Source organism: Bos taurus, chromosome 15 (assembly GCF_002263795.3).
Source record: "Bos taurus isolate L1 Dominette 01449 registration number 42190680 breed Hereford chromosome 15, ARS-UCD2.0, whole genome shotgun sequence".
Classification (NCBI taxonomy): Eukaryota; Metazoa; Chordata; class Mammalia; order Artiodactyla; family Bovidae; genus Bos; species Bos taurus.
The window spans coordinates 6,765,964-6,786,302 of NC_037342.1; the positions used below are offsets into that span (position 1 = coordinate 6,765,964).

General features: G+C 35.5%; 1 protein-coding gene across 1 annotated transcript in view; it reads right to left on the reverse strand.

The window, feature by feature from the left end:
* Window positions 1-823: 823 nt before the first annotated feature.
* Window positions 824-20,339, reverse strand: part of CEP126 (centrosomal protein 126) — a 114,341-nt gene continuing 94,825 nt past the window's right edge. The window contains 5 exon segments of the mRNA XM_024975716.2: window positions 824-1,458; window positions 6,873-6,937; window positions 13,269-13,478; window positions 15,027-15,102; window positions 18,600-18,712. Of these exon segments, the coding sequence (XP_024831484.1) occupies window positions 1,399-1,458; window positions 6,873-6,937; window positions 13,269-13,478; window positions 15,027-15,102; window positions 18,600-18,712 (524 nt within the window). The 3' untranslated portion in view covers window positions 824-1,398.

Here is a 20,339-nt window from a genome sequence, read left to right on the forward strand (position 1 = left end):
TGAGAAGAGTTGACTCATTGGAAAAGACCCTGATGCTGGGAGGGATTGGGGGCAGGAGGAGAAGGGGACGACAGAGGATGAGATGGCTGGATGACATCACCAACTCGATGGACGTGAGTTTGAGTGAACTCCAAGAGATGGTGATGGACAGGGAGGCCTGGCTTGCTGTGATTCATGGGGTTGCAAAGAGTTGGACACGACTGAGCTATTGAACTGAAAGTTCAGTATGCTGAAATAAGTGGTGTGGTGAGAGAGTTGGTAAAGATGATGTAGGTAAACAGGGAGGACTCAGGATATGAAGAGCCTTATATGCCATGCTCAGGTGTGTAAATTTTCTCTAGCAGCCAGAGAGGAAGCTCTAAAGACATTTAAGTTGGGATTGATATGATTTTCATTCTGGTCACTTCACTCATACTTCAGAAATGCCACTCTAGCAGCCTTATTGGTGCCAGAGGTAAGAGATTCATCTTGAAATAGTCCAGATGAGAGGTGATGAGAGCATGAAGGAGAAATACTTGATAAAAGGATGTATGCTGCTGATGTACTCAGTCGTGGCCGACTCTGTGATCCCATGGACTGTGGCCCGCCAGGTTCCTCTGTCCATGGAATTTTCCAGGCAAGAATACTGGAGTGGGTGGCCATTTCCTTCTTCAAAAGGATGTATGAGACTATTATAATTTTATGAAAACAATTTTTTTTTATGATCATACAACTTTTGGTTTTGTTTCTATAACTTAAAGAAACAATCTTCTAATATAAATCTAGTTTCACCAATAGACACTCTCATTGAGAAAAGAACATATTGATCAGACAATTTAAGTAATCCAGTTGGGATTGAAGTTTACTTTTGATATTTATCATTTGCCTCATGAGCTTTGCTAGTAAAGCCAATTCTTTAGAGGCTAACCACCCCTTTCAAATATGATAACTTTAATTTCTGAACATGCAGAATTGAGAATAAGACCCTTTAGTAACATCTCCAAAGTACAGAGATCCTTCAAAGTCTTAAATAGAATTACTATTTATGAGCGGTATTATTAATCATAAACTTTTTACACCATTCTACAAAAATTTAGAATTTATTAGGAATTTCAGCAAAACAAGCTCCTGAACTATAGCTAACACATAATTTGAATAATAAAATATCTTACTTTTAAATACAATGAATTTATTTCCAGTAGCATTCTCATTAAAAACAGTGAAGTATTTTCATTTATTAAAAATGTATTTATCAATAAAATACATAAAGTATTATAAGCATAAATGTAAATCAATTTATCTCCATTGTTCATGTTATTTGATGGTTATAGTATTTTAATAATTAACAGACACATAAATATATATTTATAGGAGATTCTCAAAAATAATGATTCCATTTAATAACTACTGTTATACTCATCAGTATTTTCTCTGTGATCTGGATCCAACATCAGATGGACTGGTCCTTGGCTGGCTGTTCTGTAACATAATTTCAGAATATATTCTTTTACTGTAGTATTCATAGACTTTAAGGAAAAATCTGTTAGGTGGATCTCCTTACAGATTACAGATTTTAATAAGACTGAACTCATAATTCAATTTCTCAAATGCTACATAAACATCAATCTCAACATGATGACTATCACTTTATATAAGGCATCATACTAATTATAATGGTTCATAATCTTTACTCTTTGCTATTGGCAAGATGTTTACAGGTGCTTTTTAAAAATCATAACCTGCTGTGTAAATGGTCAAAATTTAATAATTTTAGTTTCTATAGGAATCACTTGGAGCCCATACAATACCCTAGGAGTAGTTTAACAATGTTAGGCTAAAGAAGTTCTTGGGAAAGTGATTGTTAAAAATTCATTAAATTTATTTTATTTATTAAAAAAATTTTTTTTAATTAATTTTATTTTTAAACTTTACATAATTGTATTAATTTTGCCAAATATCAAAATGAATCCACCACAGGTATACATGTGTTCCCCATTAAAAAAGCAGGTAAAATATTCCAAACTGAAAATTCTGCTTCTAAGATTCCTAGTTTTTATATTGAAAAATCATGGGAGGGCCTGGAGGCTGCCCTGCAGTAACCCTTTTATCCTATATTGTTTGCATTTTATCTGTATGTCCGTGTTATAATGCACAGACTTACTTCCTTACTTGAGGAAAGGAAAGTGTTTTCTGCTTTCGAGTCCCAGCCTGACACAGGGTAAGAACTAAGCCTTTATTTGTTCAGTGAATAAAAATAGGCAAATACAATAATTTTTACAAAAAGAAAAAATCAGACTGCTACGGTTTCCAAAAAGAAGAACTTCTAAATTTTGGGTAAAACAAAGTCTGAGCTGGGTAAGCCTATCAGGGATGACACTGAAGTCAAGTCTTAAAAGAATAGAGGAGAGAGGAGTTTAGGAGCACTCCTGTGAAGCAGTGGGAGCAGTGTGGGCCCGGGATGCTGCAAGAAGTTCCAGGGAGACCTGCTTCTTACTCAAGAGTATGTAAATTATGACCTGTAGAGCAACTGGAGATGAGGGTGAAAAGCTCTTGAGTGTAGTTCTCTGGAGTTTTTAAAAATTACTTTTCATTGTCTATTTATTTATTTTTGGGTGCACTAGGTCTTCGTTGCTGCACCGGCTTTTTCTAGCTGCAGCAAACAGCGGCAGCTCTTTGCTGCATTGGGGTGACTTCTCTTGTTGCAGAACACAGGCTCTAAGTGAAGGGGCTTCAGCAGTTGTGGCCCGTGGGCTCTGCAGTTGTGGGTCACAGGCCCTAGAGCACAGGCTCAGTAGTTGTGGTGCATGGGCTTAGTTGCTCTGTGGCATGTGGAATCTTCCTGGGCCGGGGATCGAACCCTGTGCCCTGCACTGGCAGATGGATTCTTATTCAAGGTACCACCAGGGAAGTCTTAATTTTATCTTTCAGGTGATGGGTAACTACTGAGATTGGGTTTTAAGAAAGAGAGTGTTATGTTCCTACCTGGCTCTTTAAAAAGATTACTCTGATGGTGATGGTGTGAAAGACACAGTGGTGAGAGCAAAAAGGGAGGCTGTTGAAATGGTCTAGATGAGACATGGTGAATTCTTAAACTAAGATAATAGCAGAAATGGAGAGGAGTCAGTGGATTTGAGATGCACTTTATTATTGGGAGGATTTATTGACTAGGGGTTCAGGGAGAATGACAAGCCTGGATAAGATATAAATTTCTCTCTGGGAAATTTGGTGGATAATGGTGCCATTGAAATAAGGATTATAAAAGGTAGAACAGATTTTGGGGGTTAGATGGGAAAGTGTAAATCCTGACTCATCACTGAGAATGCATCACCAGAACTCATCACAGTTCTGAGAGTTGAGAAAATCACTTAATGTCACCAACGTAGAAGATTAAACAGAAGAATATCTGTGAGACCATTTGGTACAGTGCTTTTCAATGGTAGGAGCCTAGTAAGTGTCAGTTTCCTTTCTTCTACTTATATCTCAAAAATGTTCAGTTGCCGCAAAGACTGTATTGATTAAATGTTAACACTCAGGGGCTTCCCAGGCGGTGCACTGGTAAAGAATCCACCTTCCAGTGCAGAAGATACAGGTTCGACCCCTAGGTTGGGAAGATCCCCTGGAGAAGGAAATGGCAACCCACTCCAGTATTCTTGCCTGGAGAATTCCACAGACAGAGGAGCCTGGCGGGCTGCAGTCCATGGGTTTGGAGTTGGACACGACTGAGTGAGTACACAACAACATTAACACTCAGGGACTTCCCAGGTGGCCCGGTGGCTGGGAGCCCACAGGGCTGTGGGTGGGGTCGTGGTCGGGAAACCAAGACCTCAACTGACAGGACAGCTGAGCCAGTGTGCTCTGGAGCCTGCGCTCTGCAACCAGAGGAGCCTGTGTGCCCACAGCTGGAGAAAGCCTGCGCAGCCAAAGCAAGCAAACAGATAAACAACACTCAGTAGAGGCCTTTGGAAGAACGCTAGAAACAGTGGTACTTTTATGGAGCATAAAATCCTTAGAATATTAAAAAAGGTTTCAGGTTCACTGCATTTTACTGAAGTCTGAAAAATGTGGATAATTTATATATTCACAGACCATGTATAAAAAAGCCATATAATCTCCACCAGTATTTTCAAAGATTGAGTATGTGCAAATTTCTATGAAGTGGGCAGATAAGTGAAAAAAATCCTCTAAGATCCAAAAAAGATTATTCACTTAGAAAGACAACTAACAAAGCACATATGGAGTACACATGTGTAAAACCAGATATACTGCAGTAATAAGTTCAGAGGAGGCTTAGAGTATCATAGATGGATTGGTCACAGCATGCTTCATGGGAGAAGTAACATTAAACTGCAGCTTAGAGGGTTGTGTCTGAAGAGTAGAGCAAAAATATAGTGCAGGTAGGAATTGGGCAAGAACGTAAGTAAAGCATGAGAAAAACATGAAAGCAGAGCAGAGCATTGCAAACTTAATTCACATTAAATACATTAAACATGTTTGGCTAGAATAGATCAACATTGTACATTGTGGGATTAAAAATTGTTGTTAGAATAATTCATATTTTTTAGAAGAGAAGTTATATTCTGCATGTAAATTTCATGTAAATACTTTTTGGAATGTCACTTTTTTTGGAGATAATTTAAACTAGTAAGATGACCATGTGCATTAGTTGCTCAGTCGTGTCTGACTCTGTGCGACCCCATGGACTGCAGCCTACCAGGCTTCTCCGTCCATGGGATTCTCCAGGCAAGAACACTGGAGTGGGTTGCCATTTCCTTCTCCAATGCATGAAAGTGGAAAGTGAAAGTGAAGTTGCTCAGTCGTGTCTGACTCTTCACGACCCCATGGACTGCAGCCTACCAGGCTCTTCCGTCCATGGGATTTTCCAGGCAAGAGTACTGGAGTGGGTTGCCATTGCCTTCTCCACTAAACACATTAGGAAGAAAAAATACATCGGTTTACTTCTATGCCTGAGATGAGAAAGAAACCCAGATCAATACTATCAAGCACTGGTATGGGGGAAACATCCCAAAGGGCAATTGAATGGGGTAAATATGCAAACAGCAACAACAATAAAACCCATATATGTGGGGTGGAGGGTGGTGGATTAATATATAAACTTTACTCAAGTTGTGAATTTTCCAGAGAGATATACAACTTCTGGGAACGAAACATCAATTCTCCAATGTTAAACCAATGACATTTGGGTTTTTAGTACTGGGGTACCTGATAGATATTATACAATTAGTGTTGCTAGGTGGAGAAATTTAGTTTCTGAATTAACTACATAATACTTGTACATTGTAAAGCTATAATATAGTATTATAATTTAAAAACAAAATTCTTGTTCATATGGATAGGAAAACATTGGAGATGAATGAAAAACAAAAAACACTGATAAAAAACTTATCTGCAATATCTCCAAAATAACAAATACTTTTGAACAGACATTTTTGCCATTTAAAGAGATAGAAATATTTTTTGGAAAAATCTCTATTGACTAGAAATAGGCTATACTACAGGTGTCCTGGTAAATACAATTTTAATGGTCTCTTGAACATACAGAAAGTGTAAGAATATGGTTATATATTGCCTTTTTAGAACTTTCATATTAAATAATTTTACATATATAAAATACAGTGAAGATCCAAGAACAAATTTTGAAATCTTTTAAAAGACCAAAGTACATTGAAAGCCCATGCACTTTATTCCAAAGGGAGGAACTAAGCTTGGACATCTAAAAGTGTGGACATCTGTTTTTGGGACTATAGATAACAAGCAGTTAAATAGAATTGGGCAAGATACAGGTAGAAATAAGCCCAAGTGATTAAAAGAAAAACAGGCTACAAAAACATAAACTGAGAACTCTGCATTCATAATAACCTGAATAAAAAATAACCTGAATCTAATCATGAGAAAACGATCAGACAAATCCAGATTATAGGGTATTCAATATAATCGGTCTGGATGCTTCGCAAGTGTCAATGTAGATGAAAGACTGAAAAACAGGAGACTTTTCTAGGTTAAAAGATACAACAACCAAATGCAACATTATAATCCTGGGTTAGATCCTGGATCAGAGAAATAAAATAGCCACAGAGAGTTTTTTTTAGACAACTGAAGAACTTTGAATGTGGAATGTGTATCAAATAATATGTGATATTAAATTTCTCGGGTGTGATAATTTTGATGGTAGGTGAATTTCTGTATGCTGGGGTATTAGAGGGGAAGTATCACCATGTCTACACTTTTAAGCAGTTCATTAAAATATATGTTTGTGTGTGTTTAACTATGCATCTTCTGTCCCATCTACCCTGTCCTATCTGAGCCCACCTATTCTACTTTGCTCTTTCATCTGCCCATCCATCCATACATCAGATAAACCAAAGACGGCAAAATGTCATCAGCTGGTGAATCTAAATGAAGAGTAAAATAACATAAAATAAAAACAGCAGACAGACGGTCAAACAAAAATAAAATGTTCAAATCTCCAGGCAGAATATGGCAAATGAAACCGTATTGATGGAGGAGGGGAATGGTGTAATTTTGATGTCATAACTCTGTGAATTTATACCATTTTCCCTGAGAAAGGAAGGTTGCTGACTGATGTTACTGATGTTAAAATAAGGAAGAGTAACGTTTTTAGAGAGAAAGTTAATGGTTACCATCTGTCAATTGATGAAATGCTCTCAATGTAAAAATCTTTATATTATGATTTTTTAAATGAGAGGATATTTGCTTGATTCTAAGAAAACATCTTATAATTAAAAAGTTGATTGGGGAGAAAAGCTTCCTAAAAGTCAATCTCAAGAAAAATTATTACCAATAAAGGATTTTTACATATGAAAACATGATGTTTCCTAAAAAAAGAAAACAAAAAATACTCTGAAAATACTTACCAGAAGTGGTATTATTTGTAAAGTACTTTTGATGGATGGATTTTTGCAAATGGTTTCTTGTATATCTGAAATAATTATACCATGATATATAAATAATTTAGTTATATATATTGAAAGGACTGGCTAAAGAATCAAATATTAAATTCTGATGTGTCAAAATATTCAAAACTGAATAAGAAACTTTTTTCCTTATTGTCCTCAGAAACAGTCGAGTTAATTTGATTAAAAACTATTATTATACACAAAATTTATGTTCCTAAAAAGACATTCCCAGTACTTTGACTGTTCCATACCAATCTTTATTCAAATGCTAGGTTATTTTTTCTTTAAAATTTTTCTATCTTCTTGTTTTTTTCTTTTTTAATTTTTCTATCTTTTTAAACAAAAAACAAATTTCATTCTTGGAGGATCTCAGGAAAAAGGAGGAGATGTTTAGCTACTGAGGTGCAAAAAGTTTAGTAATTTGGTCAGCTCTTGCCTTTTCAATGTTTTTGCTTTTGTCCATATAATAGCAAGGATCTGGACAAAAGAAAAAAATTAAGACAGAATCTTTTATATGAAGCATTTAAGATATGTGGAAGTATCTAAAGGAAAAAAAGAACCCTCCAAAAAAACTGACTTGATGCTTTTATTCTATATCTGCTTAATTTTTGGAGAAGGAAATGGCAACCCACTTCAGTATTCTTGCCTGGAAAATCCCATGGACAGAGGAGCCTGGTGAGCTATGGTCCATGGGGTTGCAAAGAGTTGGATGCTACTGAGCACAGCACAGCTGCATAATTTTACCTTAAACCTACAGCTTTAGTTATGTATTGCTTTTGTAGATTCAGCACACTGTCTTTTATTAATGTATTAAGCATTTAATTTTGAAATTAACACAGAGTATGTAAAACATATGTGCATATTTATTCAGTAATAATAAAGCTAATGTCTTGTGTAACTACCTAGACTAAGATATTTGAACATTATCATCACTTTGGAGAAATCCTGGAATACCTCAGATGCTCTGGGGATTGCATTCTCTTCCCTGCTCACAGAGGTAATGCACTAAACTGGCTTTGCTTCTTTATAGATTTAATACATGTATACATATCCCCCAAATAATTGTCTAGTTTTGCATGTTTCTTTACATAAATGGTATTTCCGAGATTTGCCTTATTTTGCTCAAAATTATATATTATTTGGATTCATCCATGATGACGTGTGTAGATCTAATTTTCCATGCGTGTAGCTGTTCATTTTCCTTGTTGAATAGTAATCCAGAACCTGAATATACCACATATATATGTGTGTGTATATATATATATGTTTTAAAATTTTTGGCTTTTGTTGTTATGATGATCTCTATCCGCTGGAGAAGGGAATGGCAACCCACTCCAGTATTGTTGCCTAGAGAATCCCATGGACAGAGGAACTTAACAGGCTACACTCCATGGGGTTGAAAAGAGTCAGACGCGACTAAGCAACTAACACACACACACTACACATACTTATACATGTTTCCTGATACACATGTGCAGTTTTCTCTAGATATGCACCTAGAAGTAAAATTGCTAGGTTGTAGGGTATGTTCATGTTCAATTTATTACATGGGTAGCAAAACATTTCCTAAAAGATTGCCTCAGTTTACATTCCCATCAGCATTATCAGAGAGCTCTAATTGCTGTACGTCTTTGCCAACACTTAGCATTGCCATGCTTTTAAACTCATGTCTTTCTGATGAGTATATAACTGTACCTCATTGTTTTATTTTGTATTACTAAAAATGTTGAATAATCTATTAGTGCTTATTGTCATTTGCATTTTCTTTGTTGTGACGTTCCTGTTCATCTTCCCACACCTATTTTTCTACTAAATTGACTTATCGATATATAGAAGTTCTTTATATATTTGAAAGATGTATTAAATTTTCTTCTGTTTTGTGGCCTGCCTTTTCATTCTTTTAATGTTCTGATATGAAGAAAAGTTTGTAACTTTAATACAGTAAAATTTATTATCTTTTTCCTCTATGGATTATGATCCTTGTGCTCTACTTAAGAAATCTTTCCTTGAAATCCTGAGATTACGAATATTTTCTATACTACCTCCTAAAAGCTTTATATATATATTTCATATTTAATCTTTAATCACCTTGTAACCGATTTTTACTTATGTAATAGGAGCTCAATTTAATTTCTATTTGGTGCCCAACTGTTGCAATTTGAAGTGACAAACAACTTGTCTCAGAATGACCCCAGAAGTTCTTCATAGCTATTTGGGATCGAAGAATGGGTTCTCATCCTATGTGAAAGGGCTTTACCTAAATCCAATCAGTAGCTCATTCCAGTGAAAAAGGCTGCAGTTTCTCACACTGGGGTCCCAATCAGATGTTTGTTAGACTGGTTTATATTGTCCCATGGCTCTTAGATCCTCTGTTCTGGTGTTTTCCTTCAAACGTTTTGGTGTTTCAGTTTGGAAATTTTCTCTCACCTATCTTCAAATTCATAAATTCTTTCCTCAGCTTTGTTGAATCTGCTGACAAGTACATAGAATACTAATTTCTGTTACAGTGTTCCTATTTCTCACATTTCTATTTGACCCTTTTGTATGGTTTCCATCTCTCTGCTGAAATTCTTATCTGTTCAGGCTTGTAATCTCCCATGTGGCCCACCTTTTCCACTATAACCTTTAACATATTAGTCATAGTTATTTAAAATTATCTATCCAACAGTTTCAACATCTGGGCCATCTGTGTCTCACTCTGTTCATTGCTTTGTCCCTTGACTATGAGTTTTTTTCCTTGCTTTTTAAGTTTTGACTGAATGCTGAACTTCTTGTTTGGGGTAAATATGTTTGTGCCAGAAAATGGGCATGTCTTTTCTGTTAGACAATTGGTGTGTATGTATGTGTGTGTGTGTCGTTAATCAACTCAGTTTGAGTTTTATTGTTGCTATGGTTACCTTCAGTACATCAATGGTTTCAAAATTCTCTAGTGTTATTTTGTGCTTCTGCAGGTATCAGAGGTTTTTCCCTTAAATTTTCCCCTCTACTTTCAGTTTTTGCCTCCCTGTGTGTCTGCACAGTACCACAAGACTCTCTATGCTCTTGCTTTTCTCCAGCTGATTTCCATTGCTTGTTCTTTGGTACTCACTGGCCTTGTAGTGGGGGAGTAGTGGAGTCTTTCTGTTGTCTTGCTCCAGGCTTAAGCCTTAGGCATGTCCTCTATGCCTCCTCAGTCATTCTGCTCCTCCTTTCCAGGGCAGTCCACTTTGTGCACTATATCTTTGGAAGGTTTTGTGCAAGACAATTTTGTGCCCCTTCTCCAATAGCATGATACCTCTAATAATATGGGTCTCTGCCTCCTTTTTGCCCCTTCTCTAAGAGTAGAAGCCTACTTCTCTCACGTTTCCGCTACACCCAGTAAGTCTTCACTTGTGCCCTGGGGGCAATCAGCAAAGTTTGCTGCCTCTATCCCAATACCTGTGTGTGTGTGTGCTGAGTTGCTCAGTTGTGTCCAAATCTTTGCACACCAATGGACTGTAGCCCACCAGGTTCCTCTGCCCACGGAATTTTTCAGGCAAGAATACTGGAGTGGGTGCCATTTCCCACTCTAGGGGATCTTCCTGACCCTTCCTGACCCAGGCATCAAACGCACATCTCTTTTGTCTCCTGCTTTGGCAGGTGGATTCTTTACCTCTAGTGCCACCTGGGAAGCCCAGACCTTCATTCTGCAGGAAAGAAGGTTCTGCATGGAGCTTGATACCTTTCCTACAGTGATGGCTGCTCCCCTTCTCCAAGACTGCGCCACTGAGAAAGGATTTCTCTAGTCTCCTATTCTGCTTTTTTTCTTATGAATACACAGTACAAGTTTATAAATAAGAATCTGTGAGCTGTGTGAACTCTTGTGTCTGTGACTCCCAGGGGTTTTATATTCCAGTAATAGCCCACATTTATCTGTTAGCAATTTAAACATAATTCCTAACATCAGCTTGTATGGAATCTGGCATTGCACCATACTCTGCCACAGCAAGCCAACGGTCATGTTGTCTCTCCTTGGAAGTTCCTGTCTTTCCTTGGATGTCAGGCTACTTGGTTGTGCTGGGATCTCAGCTCTCTAATGGGTTCAAGAAAACCTACACTTTTGTTGTTTATCTGTTTTTTCTCATTCTTAGTGTGTGATTGATATATTCCAGTTTTCTACATTTTATGCAAATGTGGAATATATACATGCACACAGTAAATACATATATATTTTTATATATATGACATATAAAAAAATATTCAGTAGTTCTCAACCATAGGTAATTTTCTTTTTGCCATTCAAAGGACATCTGGCTACGTCTGAAGACACTTATCATGATGGGGACATTCTATGATTTTCGAAGCCAGAGATACTGCTAAGCATGGTACAAGGCACAGGAAAGCCCCCCACAACAAATGATTATCAACCAAAAATGTCTGTAGTGACAAGGTTGAGAGACCTTGATAAATACATACATAGAAAATATTTTTATTATTGTTCACATCTAAATAGTTTGTAATTTCTATTATAGTTAATTTTTCAGAACATTGGTTTGTTTAAAAATGTTTTTCTTAATGGTTATTTTTTGTTACTCATGTTTGTGGTCAGAGGATGTGCATTACTCCAATCCTTTGAAATGTGTCAATGTGTTTTATAGTATAATATTGGTTCCTTTTAATAAATGTTCTAAGTGTGCGCTTACAAAGAATGTGTCCCTTTGATCAAGAATGTTAATCATGTTTGATTATTATATATCAATTTTTTCGGTCTATCTGTTCTATCAATTACTGATTGTAATTAATTATAATTAATGTTAAAATATCCCCTAATCATGGCTAAAAAATACTTTATACATTTTGAGGCTATGTTTTTAAATGTTTATACAATGAAAATATTTTATAATTTTTCCTGTATTAAAACTTTGATCATCATGAAGTCATCTTTTTTTATGTCTAGTAATGTTTTCTGCTTTATAGTCAATTTCATCTGATAATAATTCATCTAAACTAGTTTTCCCCTGTGACCTTAGTAATGAGCACAGACATACTTTATTCATCAACATCTAAAGTTAATTTCTGTCTCTCATGGACAGAGGAGCCTGGTGGGCTGCAGTCCATAGGATTGCTAAGAGTAGGACATGACTGAAGTAACTTAGCAAGCATGTACAAAGTTAATCTCTATCTTTACTCAATTCCATAACCATACGAGAGTTCTAGTACACTTTAACACCATTTATGTTCTCCAATTTATGTAATATTTTTGATAGGTGTTTAAACTCTGTTTTCTCTTTGAATCACGTACTACTTTTTAATTACATTTATTTTTTTTATACAATGTTTGTTCAAATTTACCCTCTCAGACTATCCATCTGAGATCACTTTTGGTTTGCTAAAGTACAATTTTTAGAATTTCCTTTAGTAAGAGACTGTTGTTGACAAAAACCTCTTAAAGAGTTACATAGACATACAGAGACATACAGAGGGGTGAAAAAGCTTGCATGTCTTCGCCCCTCATCTGTTTAATTCTGAGACTTGTTAGGCAAGCTTTTTTTTTTTTAACCTCTCTGTCTCTCTGGGAGTGTGAGACTGCATAGGATGTAGCTCCTCGGTAGGCCCAACTTTAGGGTGGGAGGGTCTTCCATGAGACTACTCATCTTTAAGTAGGCCATGGATTTTGTCTTCTGTTCCCATTTTTCCATGAGGCCATGAAAAGCAAAGCTCAATTTCACTCTGTGGGTTAAATGTTCTCAAGAGAAAAGCTAGCAGCAGCACTGTCCTTATCACTCTAGGATCTTATTTATATTTAGTTCCTGGTCCTGTGAATTTCTGTATTCTCACCATCTTATTGCTATATTTAAGATTTTCAAGTACATAACCCTGAATTTATGGTTGTTTTTGATGGATGGTAAATACAGAGGATGAGATGATTGGATGGGATCACTGACTCAATGGACATGAGTTTGAGCAAACTCAGGAAGACAGTGAAGGATGGGGAGGCCTGGCATGCTGCAGTTCATGGGCTGACAAAGAGTTAGACATGACTTAGTGACTGAATGACAACAATAATCCTGAATTTATGGTTGTTTTAGATGGATGGTAAGTACAGATAACTAGCTTGTCACATTGCTGAAATAGAAGTATATTCACACATTGCCAAAAGACAATTAAGCCTGCCAGTGAAACTGGTATCATTGTAAATGATATGAATACAGTATACTTGAAATAGTATAGAGATTCAGATAAATTTTAAATTGTTATATACTTGGTTCAAATAGGTGATAATCTGGACACATTTTGCATTTTCATTTTCAATTTTTAAATTAAATTTTAAATAAAAATTGTCTAAGAATAAAATACAAAATTTCCTGTACACAAAAAGTGTTCTTCCATACTTACAGTATAATCTTTCATTGAGATGATTAAGGGACTGTAGGATCTTTTGTTCTTCAGCTGATAGTGCACAGATGTTAAATTGCTGCATTTTATTTAAAGCCAGATTTGTTTGCTGTAGCTGCTTGCTATTCATGACAGTTAGAATCTCATCCTCAGGCACTGAAGCTTTCACTAGATTTTCAGCCATCAAAAATTCAGAAGTACTGCCTGAAACTACAGAAACTTTATATTAACTATTCTTTGATCCCTTTTTGTCTTTGGGATCTGTCCTTATACATAACTGACACGCCTGTATGTATTAATTTCACAAACAGAAACCCAGTAAATCTTTTGTTACTTTGCATTTTATTTATCAGGGTCTTCTATATCTAGCATTTTCCCATCCCTAAGTAAAAAACAGACACTCAAAATGATGGCAGTGAGGTAATAAAAGTTCATAGGTGTTAGTTTAACTAAGGAAAAAATACATTATGTATATGTAGATTATTTCTGTGTTGTTTTTATTATTCATTAGTAGAATAAAGAGATGAAGTAGATTGTCTTATAATAGCAATTATGATGATAAGAGAAAAGGAACTTACAGAAATTTTAGAAAATTAGATGATCAGCTGGACAGAATTGAAAGCTTAGAAACTGACCAAATAAAAGACCATATGACTATAGAAGGATCAAATACTTCAAAGAAGATGAGTCAAATAACTTAGCTTGTTGCTTATAAAATAAGCACTTTGGAGTTTCACTTCACATCATCTATTTAAACAAATTTCAAAGGAATTAAAGAGTTAAGTTTAATGAATCAAATCATTAAAGTAATCTAGAGGGAAAAGAAACATTTCTAACTTTCTTCATCGGAAAGTTTCTTTGGTAATGCACAAATCACTAAGACAAAACCAAAAACAAATTTTTTGAGGTTGGTCTTCCCAAATAGATTTTAAATTCTGAAGGCCAAGACTTTTTACATGTTTGATTAATTATTATGTATCCAAAATATTTAGTTGCAGGCAGGAAATTAGCTCTCAATAATTATTTGTTAAATGAAAAAATGTAAAGTAAGACTTGTATATGTGAAAATAAAACATAAGTGGAATAAAATGCACATAATAAAGTAGTAAAAACATTTATAACTAGCATAAGGATCAGAATCCTTGATATTTAAAGAGTTTGCAGAAATGAGTGAGAAAATACTAAAACTCCAATATTTATAGGAAAAAAGAATATGAAGAAATAATTCACCAAAATAAATACACATACAGAAACAATTAAGCTTATTATTAGTAAAAGGTACTCAAATAAGAACTAATAACACACCATTTCTCTGTCATATATGCAAATAAGAGATGTGATATTTACCTTAAGTTCACATACACCCAGAAGAATTTTGAATGATAATACTTTTCATGAAAATGCTACAGGAATATATAAAAAAAAGCCACAACAAAATTTATTTCCTTTGACCTAGTACTCATTTAATACACAGAGTTTCATTCAATAAATATTAGTTGGGTGCCAATTAAGCCAGGTATTCTAATTTTAAATAATCAAATAGGAAAAAATCTGATGTAGAAAGATGTTAAATATATTATTATTTAGAACAAATAAAAACTGGCAACAGTCTAAATGTGCAGGGTGAGGAGAATTCAGGTCCTAATTGGTGGTATAACAGTCATGTGATATGTAACAGCTGTGGAAAATATGTAAGAACAACAAAAAAGAAATCATTGGGAACAAAGCTGAGAAGAAACTGTTTAAACTAAAACATACCTTCTTCAATATTAGAAGTACCCCTTGTAGTTTGTTTTGGCTCACTTGAACTTAGCTGGATACTTTGTCCAAAATTCTATAAAAATAGAATATTAAATCAGAATATAATTCCATATTTAAAATTAGTGATATATATATATTGGCTTAAAAACTTTTATTTGCTGTTTTTATTTTCAATTATCACTATTCATATAATACGTATTTCCTTTTTTTGGAGCAGAAATTAGGAATTACTAGAATAAGCCCTTTCTATGGAAACTAAGTGGCTTCCCTGATAGCTCAGTAGGTAAAGAATCCACCTGCAGTGCAGGACACCCCTGTTTGATTCCTGGGTCAGGAAGATTTCCTGGAGAAGGGATACACTACCCACTCCAGTATTCTTGGGCTTCCCTTGAGACTCAGCTGGTAAAGAATCTGCCTGCAATGCGGGAGACCTAGGTTCGATCCCTGGGTTGGGAAGATGCCCCGGAGAAGGGAAAGGCTACCCACTCTAGTATTCTAGCCTGGAGAATTCCATGGACTGTATAGTCCATGGGGTCCCAAAGAGTCGGACACGACTGAGTAACTTCCACTTTCATGGTAACTAAAGATTAGAAAAATGTTTTATGTCAATTTTGGTACATTTTCAGATTGCAATATCATCTTGGACATTTGGAAGAGGGAAGTAAGTTGGGTGTTAATCAAAAGTATTAACTAAAGGAAAGGTAAAAAATTACCCTAAGGCTGGTTTATCATTGTAAGGGTAGGTGACAATTACTAACTGAAAAGTCTCTGATTGTGGCTTTATGCCAAGGATAAGCAAGCATCTTAGATGACAATACTTAGAAAAGAAACAGCTGCCTCAATGCTGCGCAGAACTGGGCAATAAGAAATATCAGAGCACTGGCAACTAGCATTTCCATTCAACACTCTTGAGTGATACCAACTCTCCTTCCCTGGATATGGTCTACTTTGATTCTTTACTCTCGTTCTGTTCCACTTTAAGAAATGATTCTTAGATAAAGTTGCCTGGCTATGACTATACCTAGACTTTGTTCAGTCTAATTGGAAGAGTAACTGAGGCAGGTTTCTGCAAAAACCCTGCTTCAATAGCTCTCATAGCCTTGCCTGATCTCCATTATAGACTTGAGACAACCTGGACTGAGACCATGGCACAAAGTGGCAATTGTGCGTTTTTTTATCTTTCATTGTGTTGGAGAAGACTCTTGAGAGTCCCTTGGATTGTACGGAGATCCAACCAGTCCATCCTAAAGGAGATCAGTCCTGGGTGTTCATTGGAAGGACTGATGTTGAGGCTGAAACTCCAATACTTTGGACACCTGATGTGAAGAGCTGACTCATTTGAAAAGACCCTGATGCTGGGAAAGATTGAGGGCAGGAGGAGAAGGGGACGGCAGGGGATGAGATGGTTGGATGTCATCACCGGCTCAATGGACATGAGTTTGAGTAAACTCCGGGAGCTGGTGATGGACAGGGAAGCCTGGCAAGCTGCGGTTCAGGGGGTGGCAAAGAATCAGACACGACTGAGCGACTGAACTGAACTGACCTCTTTTCGATTCTCTCCACACAGAAGTAGTGGTTGGGAAAAATCCAGTGTGATAAAATACATTTCCTAATAACAAGGTGACAAGAGCCAGTGCTATAGAAACTGAATTCTTGTTTACCCTCTTGAGTGAAAACAAAACCAAACTCAACCCCAAACCAAAAATCAAAACAAAACAATAGGGATGAAAAAAAATGAAACCTCAAAACTGTTTTGAGTCAGGAAACACTGACCTATTTTAAAGCTAATGAGACTTTTGTAGATGTGTAAGTGGAGTGAGTATGTGAAAGTGGAAGTGGAGCTTCTGGGAAAAATAGAAATGGACTCTAAAGGCAGCAAGATAGAATGCAAAGGAGCAACACACAGGAAAACAGAAAAAGACACAGGAAGACAGAGATGAATTTAGAGAGGACAGTAGTAATGGCATTTAAAATTCAGTTTGTTCATTTTTTGTTATAACAACTATACATTACTTATAAATTTAATATATATTGACAAAAACAAAGAGAAAATAAAGATAAATTGTTGACTTTAGAGATTTTGAGATGTTTGATATGAACAACATGGAAGGTAAAAAGGAAGGACTTACTAGGTATTATTCCATTTGTAATCAGGAAGTTATATTTATAATTAAGTACTATGTTTGTTATTAAACACTAAAAATGTACTGGTAATGTGACAGCATTATTTACATAAATAAAAAAACTAATGATTTGTTTTGCTAAATCATGATTGATTGTTCTCCATATTAATAACTAGCCATATAAAAATTAATAGTTCCTACAATATTCAAACAATAGGACCTTCTACCTTTAATTTGAAATACAAATTTTTCATAAAACATTCTATTTTCAATTCTATTAAAGATCACAGGTGTTATTTATTTATTTTTCTCTTTTTTATTATTATTATTTTTTTAATTTTTATTTTTATTTTTAAACTTTACAAATTGTATCACTCATCCATCTAGGTTTTAAAAAATATTTTAAATACAATCCTTGGATCAAATTACACCTCTAGAAAATGTTATATTTAGGTGACACTTACTTAGCTCTCACAGAATCGCCTCCACTAACTTTTAAATCCACATTATTATGCTTCTGACCTTTACTGAAGGCCTCTATTTCAAACAGCACAGGAAACTCCTTATTTATTTGTTGCTGACTGTTAATAGGGAGATATCTATTATGAACTTCAAGGTCCTGTATAGGAGATTCTCAATGATATAAACAAAGTCATTATCGATATCCCCTGAGAACAATGCAACACTCTATTTTCCTTCTTGGCATGTCTTCCAGGAAGTTCAGGTTCAAGGAGGGCATTTAAACACACTGGAACTATATTAGTCTTTATAAGCACATTGCTTTATTTTCAATGGCTCTGGTTTACTTTTCTTTTTTTCCCTTTTTAATGTATAGCTAAATATTAATATTGTTGTGAATAAATTCAGCTTTTCCCCAGAGCTGACTATACATAATAACAAATAAAATGATGTGATTTCTTAAGCTTGGTTTAAAATATTCATTAGTAACTGATCATTTAGGCAAACTAGAATATAGCATTTGGAGATCAGCCCTGGGATTTCTTTGGAAGGAATGATGCTAAAGCTGAAACTCCAGTACTTTGGCCACCTCATGCGAAGAGTTGACTCATTGGAAAAGACTTTGATGCTGGGAGGGATTGGGGGCAGGAGGAGAAGGGGACGGCAGAGGATGAGATGGCCGGATGGCATCACTGACTCTATGGACATGAGTCTGAGTGAACTCCGGGAGTTGGTGATGGACAGGGAGGCCTGGCGTGCTGCGATTCATGGGGTCGCAAAGAGTCGGACATGACTGAGCGACTGAACTGAACTGATCTGATAGTACAATAAGCTCCTAGCATAGAGAGTTCCAGTGCTTCACAATGGCTTCGGCTATATCATTTATGTTGTGGAACAGTTTGCAGGCAGAGCACAGACCTTTAAGAACATTCTGTTTTCCAAGAATTTTTCACTATTGAATGGAGATGTCTACTAACGTGGTACTTACATTCATCTGCTCACTGTACTTCTGTCCTACAGATCCAGGGTTTTGTCTTTTTTGCTCTAAAAGAATTTTGTGCTTATTTTCGACAATTCGTTTTCTTCTTGTAACACTAGAATCTTAAACAAATACCACGACAAAGTCAAAATTTACATGAGTAGACAGTATATATCCACTGTAAAATTCCAAGTTACCTTCAAACATCACAGAAAACCCTAAGTTTCATTCATTCAGTTGGCAAGCTTTTATTGAACTTCTCTTACATGTACTATACATGACACAGGTACCATAAAGATTTAAACATCTCTGCTTTTGAGGGGTCTATACTTTAGAGCAGTGACCTCTAAAGTGTTGTGGCAGAACACCAGGAGGATATGCAAAACAAATCACTGTTGCACAAGAAGAACATGTTAAAATTTCATTTTCTATTAACTAAAAACTAGAAATTTAAAATTTACTGTGGTAAAACATGATTGATACTGGCACCCTTGTGAGTTTGCAAGGTAGATGCATATAGTATGCATACAAGGTATGCACATTGCATACAGTAAACAGTTATTTTGGAGGAAGAGCAGAGGTTCTAAGTGTGTGAGGTTGGCAGTGTTATTTTCATTAGTGTTCTTTTGTGTCCTTCAATGCACTGAATTTTATGTGTGCCCTGGATTTATGGATATCTCATAGTATCTGAGCAACTTCACTTTCACTTTTCACTTTCATGCATTGGAGAAGGAAATGGCGGCCCACTCCAGTGTTCTTGCCTGGAGAATCCCAGGGACGGGGGAGCCTGGTGGGCTGCCGTCTATGGGGTCGCACAGAGTTGGACATGACTGAAGTGACTTAGCATAGCATAGCATAGCATAATATCTGAATGAATCCTTACAAAGTGGAAAAGAGGCTACAATGACTTTTGTAGGGCTTTTATTGTATGTGTAATGTTTTATTATTATTATTTTACTTATTATTTTCTCTATGACTAATTAAAAACATAGTCTTGCAAAATCATAAAGACGATACTAATAGTGCAAGCACAGGTGAATGAGAAAGACAGAGCTGATACCCATCTTATTCTCAATACAAACTCTTTGCCACATAATAAAATGACAGTATAGTTGCATTATAACAAAGGATCATAAATCTAAAATTGTAAAAAATAACAATAAACCTCAATCTGTGTATTATGCCTTGAGATATCTAAGGATGGTATATAGAATGAAGTCATCATAATTGATAAGACATTTGAAACCATTCAGAAAATTATTAATACTATATGAGAATTTTTGCATGTTAATACATAAAACTATTTTTATAATTATTTTAAAATGTATGATTTATAAGATACAAAATATAAAAATTATTTTAAAAGTCTGTATTTCATCCTTGTCTCAGTTAAAAATTTTTTCTATTTCTGGCTAAGGTGCTTAATGTATATATCAGTAGAGTAATATGTATGTATGGTATATACGTATGTGATATTTGCTCAACATTTTTGTTAATGGTGGTACAATAAAAACTCGAAGTATTCCAGAAGAATGGATATAAATTTAAATGGATTATTACAGTAAAGTGAATAAACTGTAAGTGAAGTTGTAATAGAATTAAGTGAAAACACAGAGCCTTTATGAGAATCAAGAAAGCTTTCATAGAGGTTATGTTTAAGCTTGGTCTTAAAGGAGTAGTAGGCCTCCAAGTATAAGGATCTTTGAGTCAAAAGGAACATTATGTTCTAAAGTACAAAGTAACAATGAT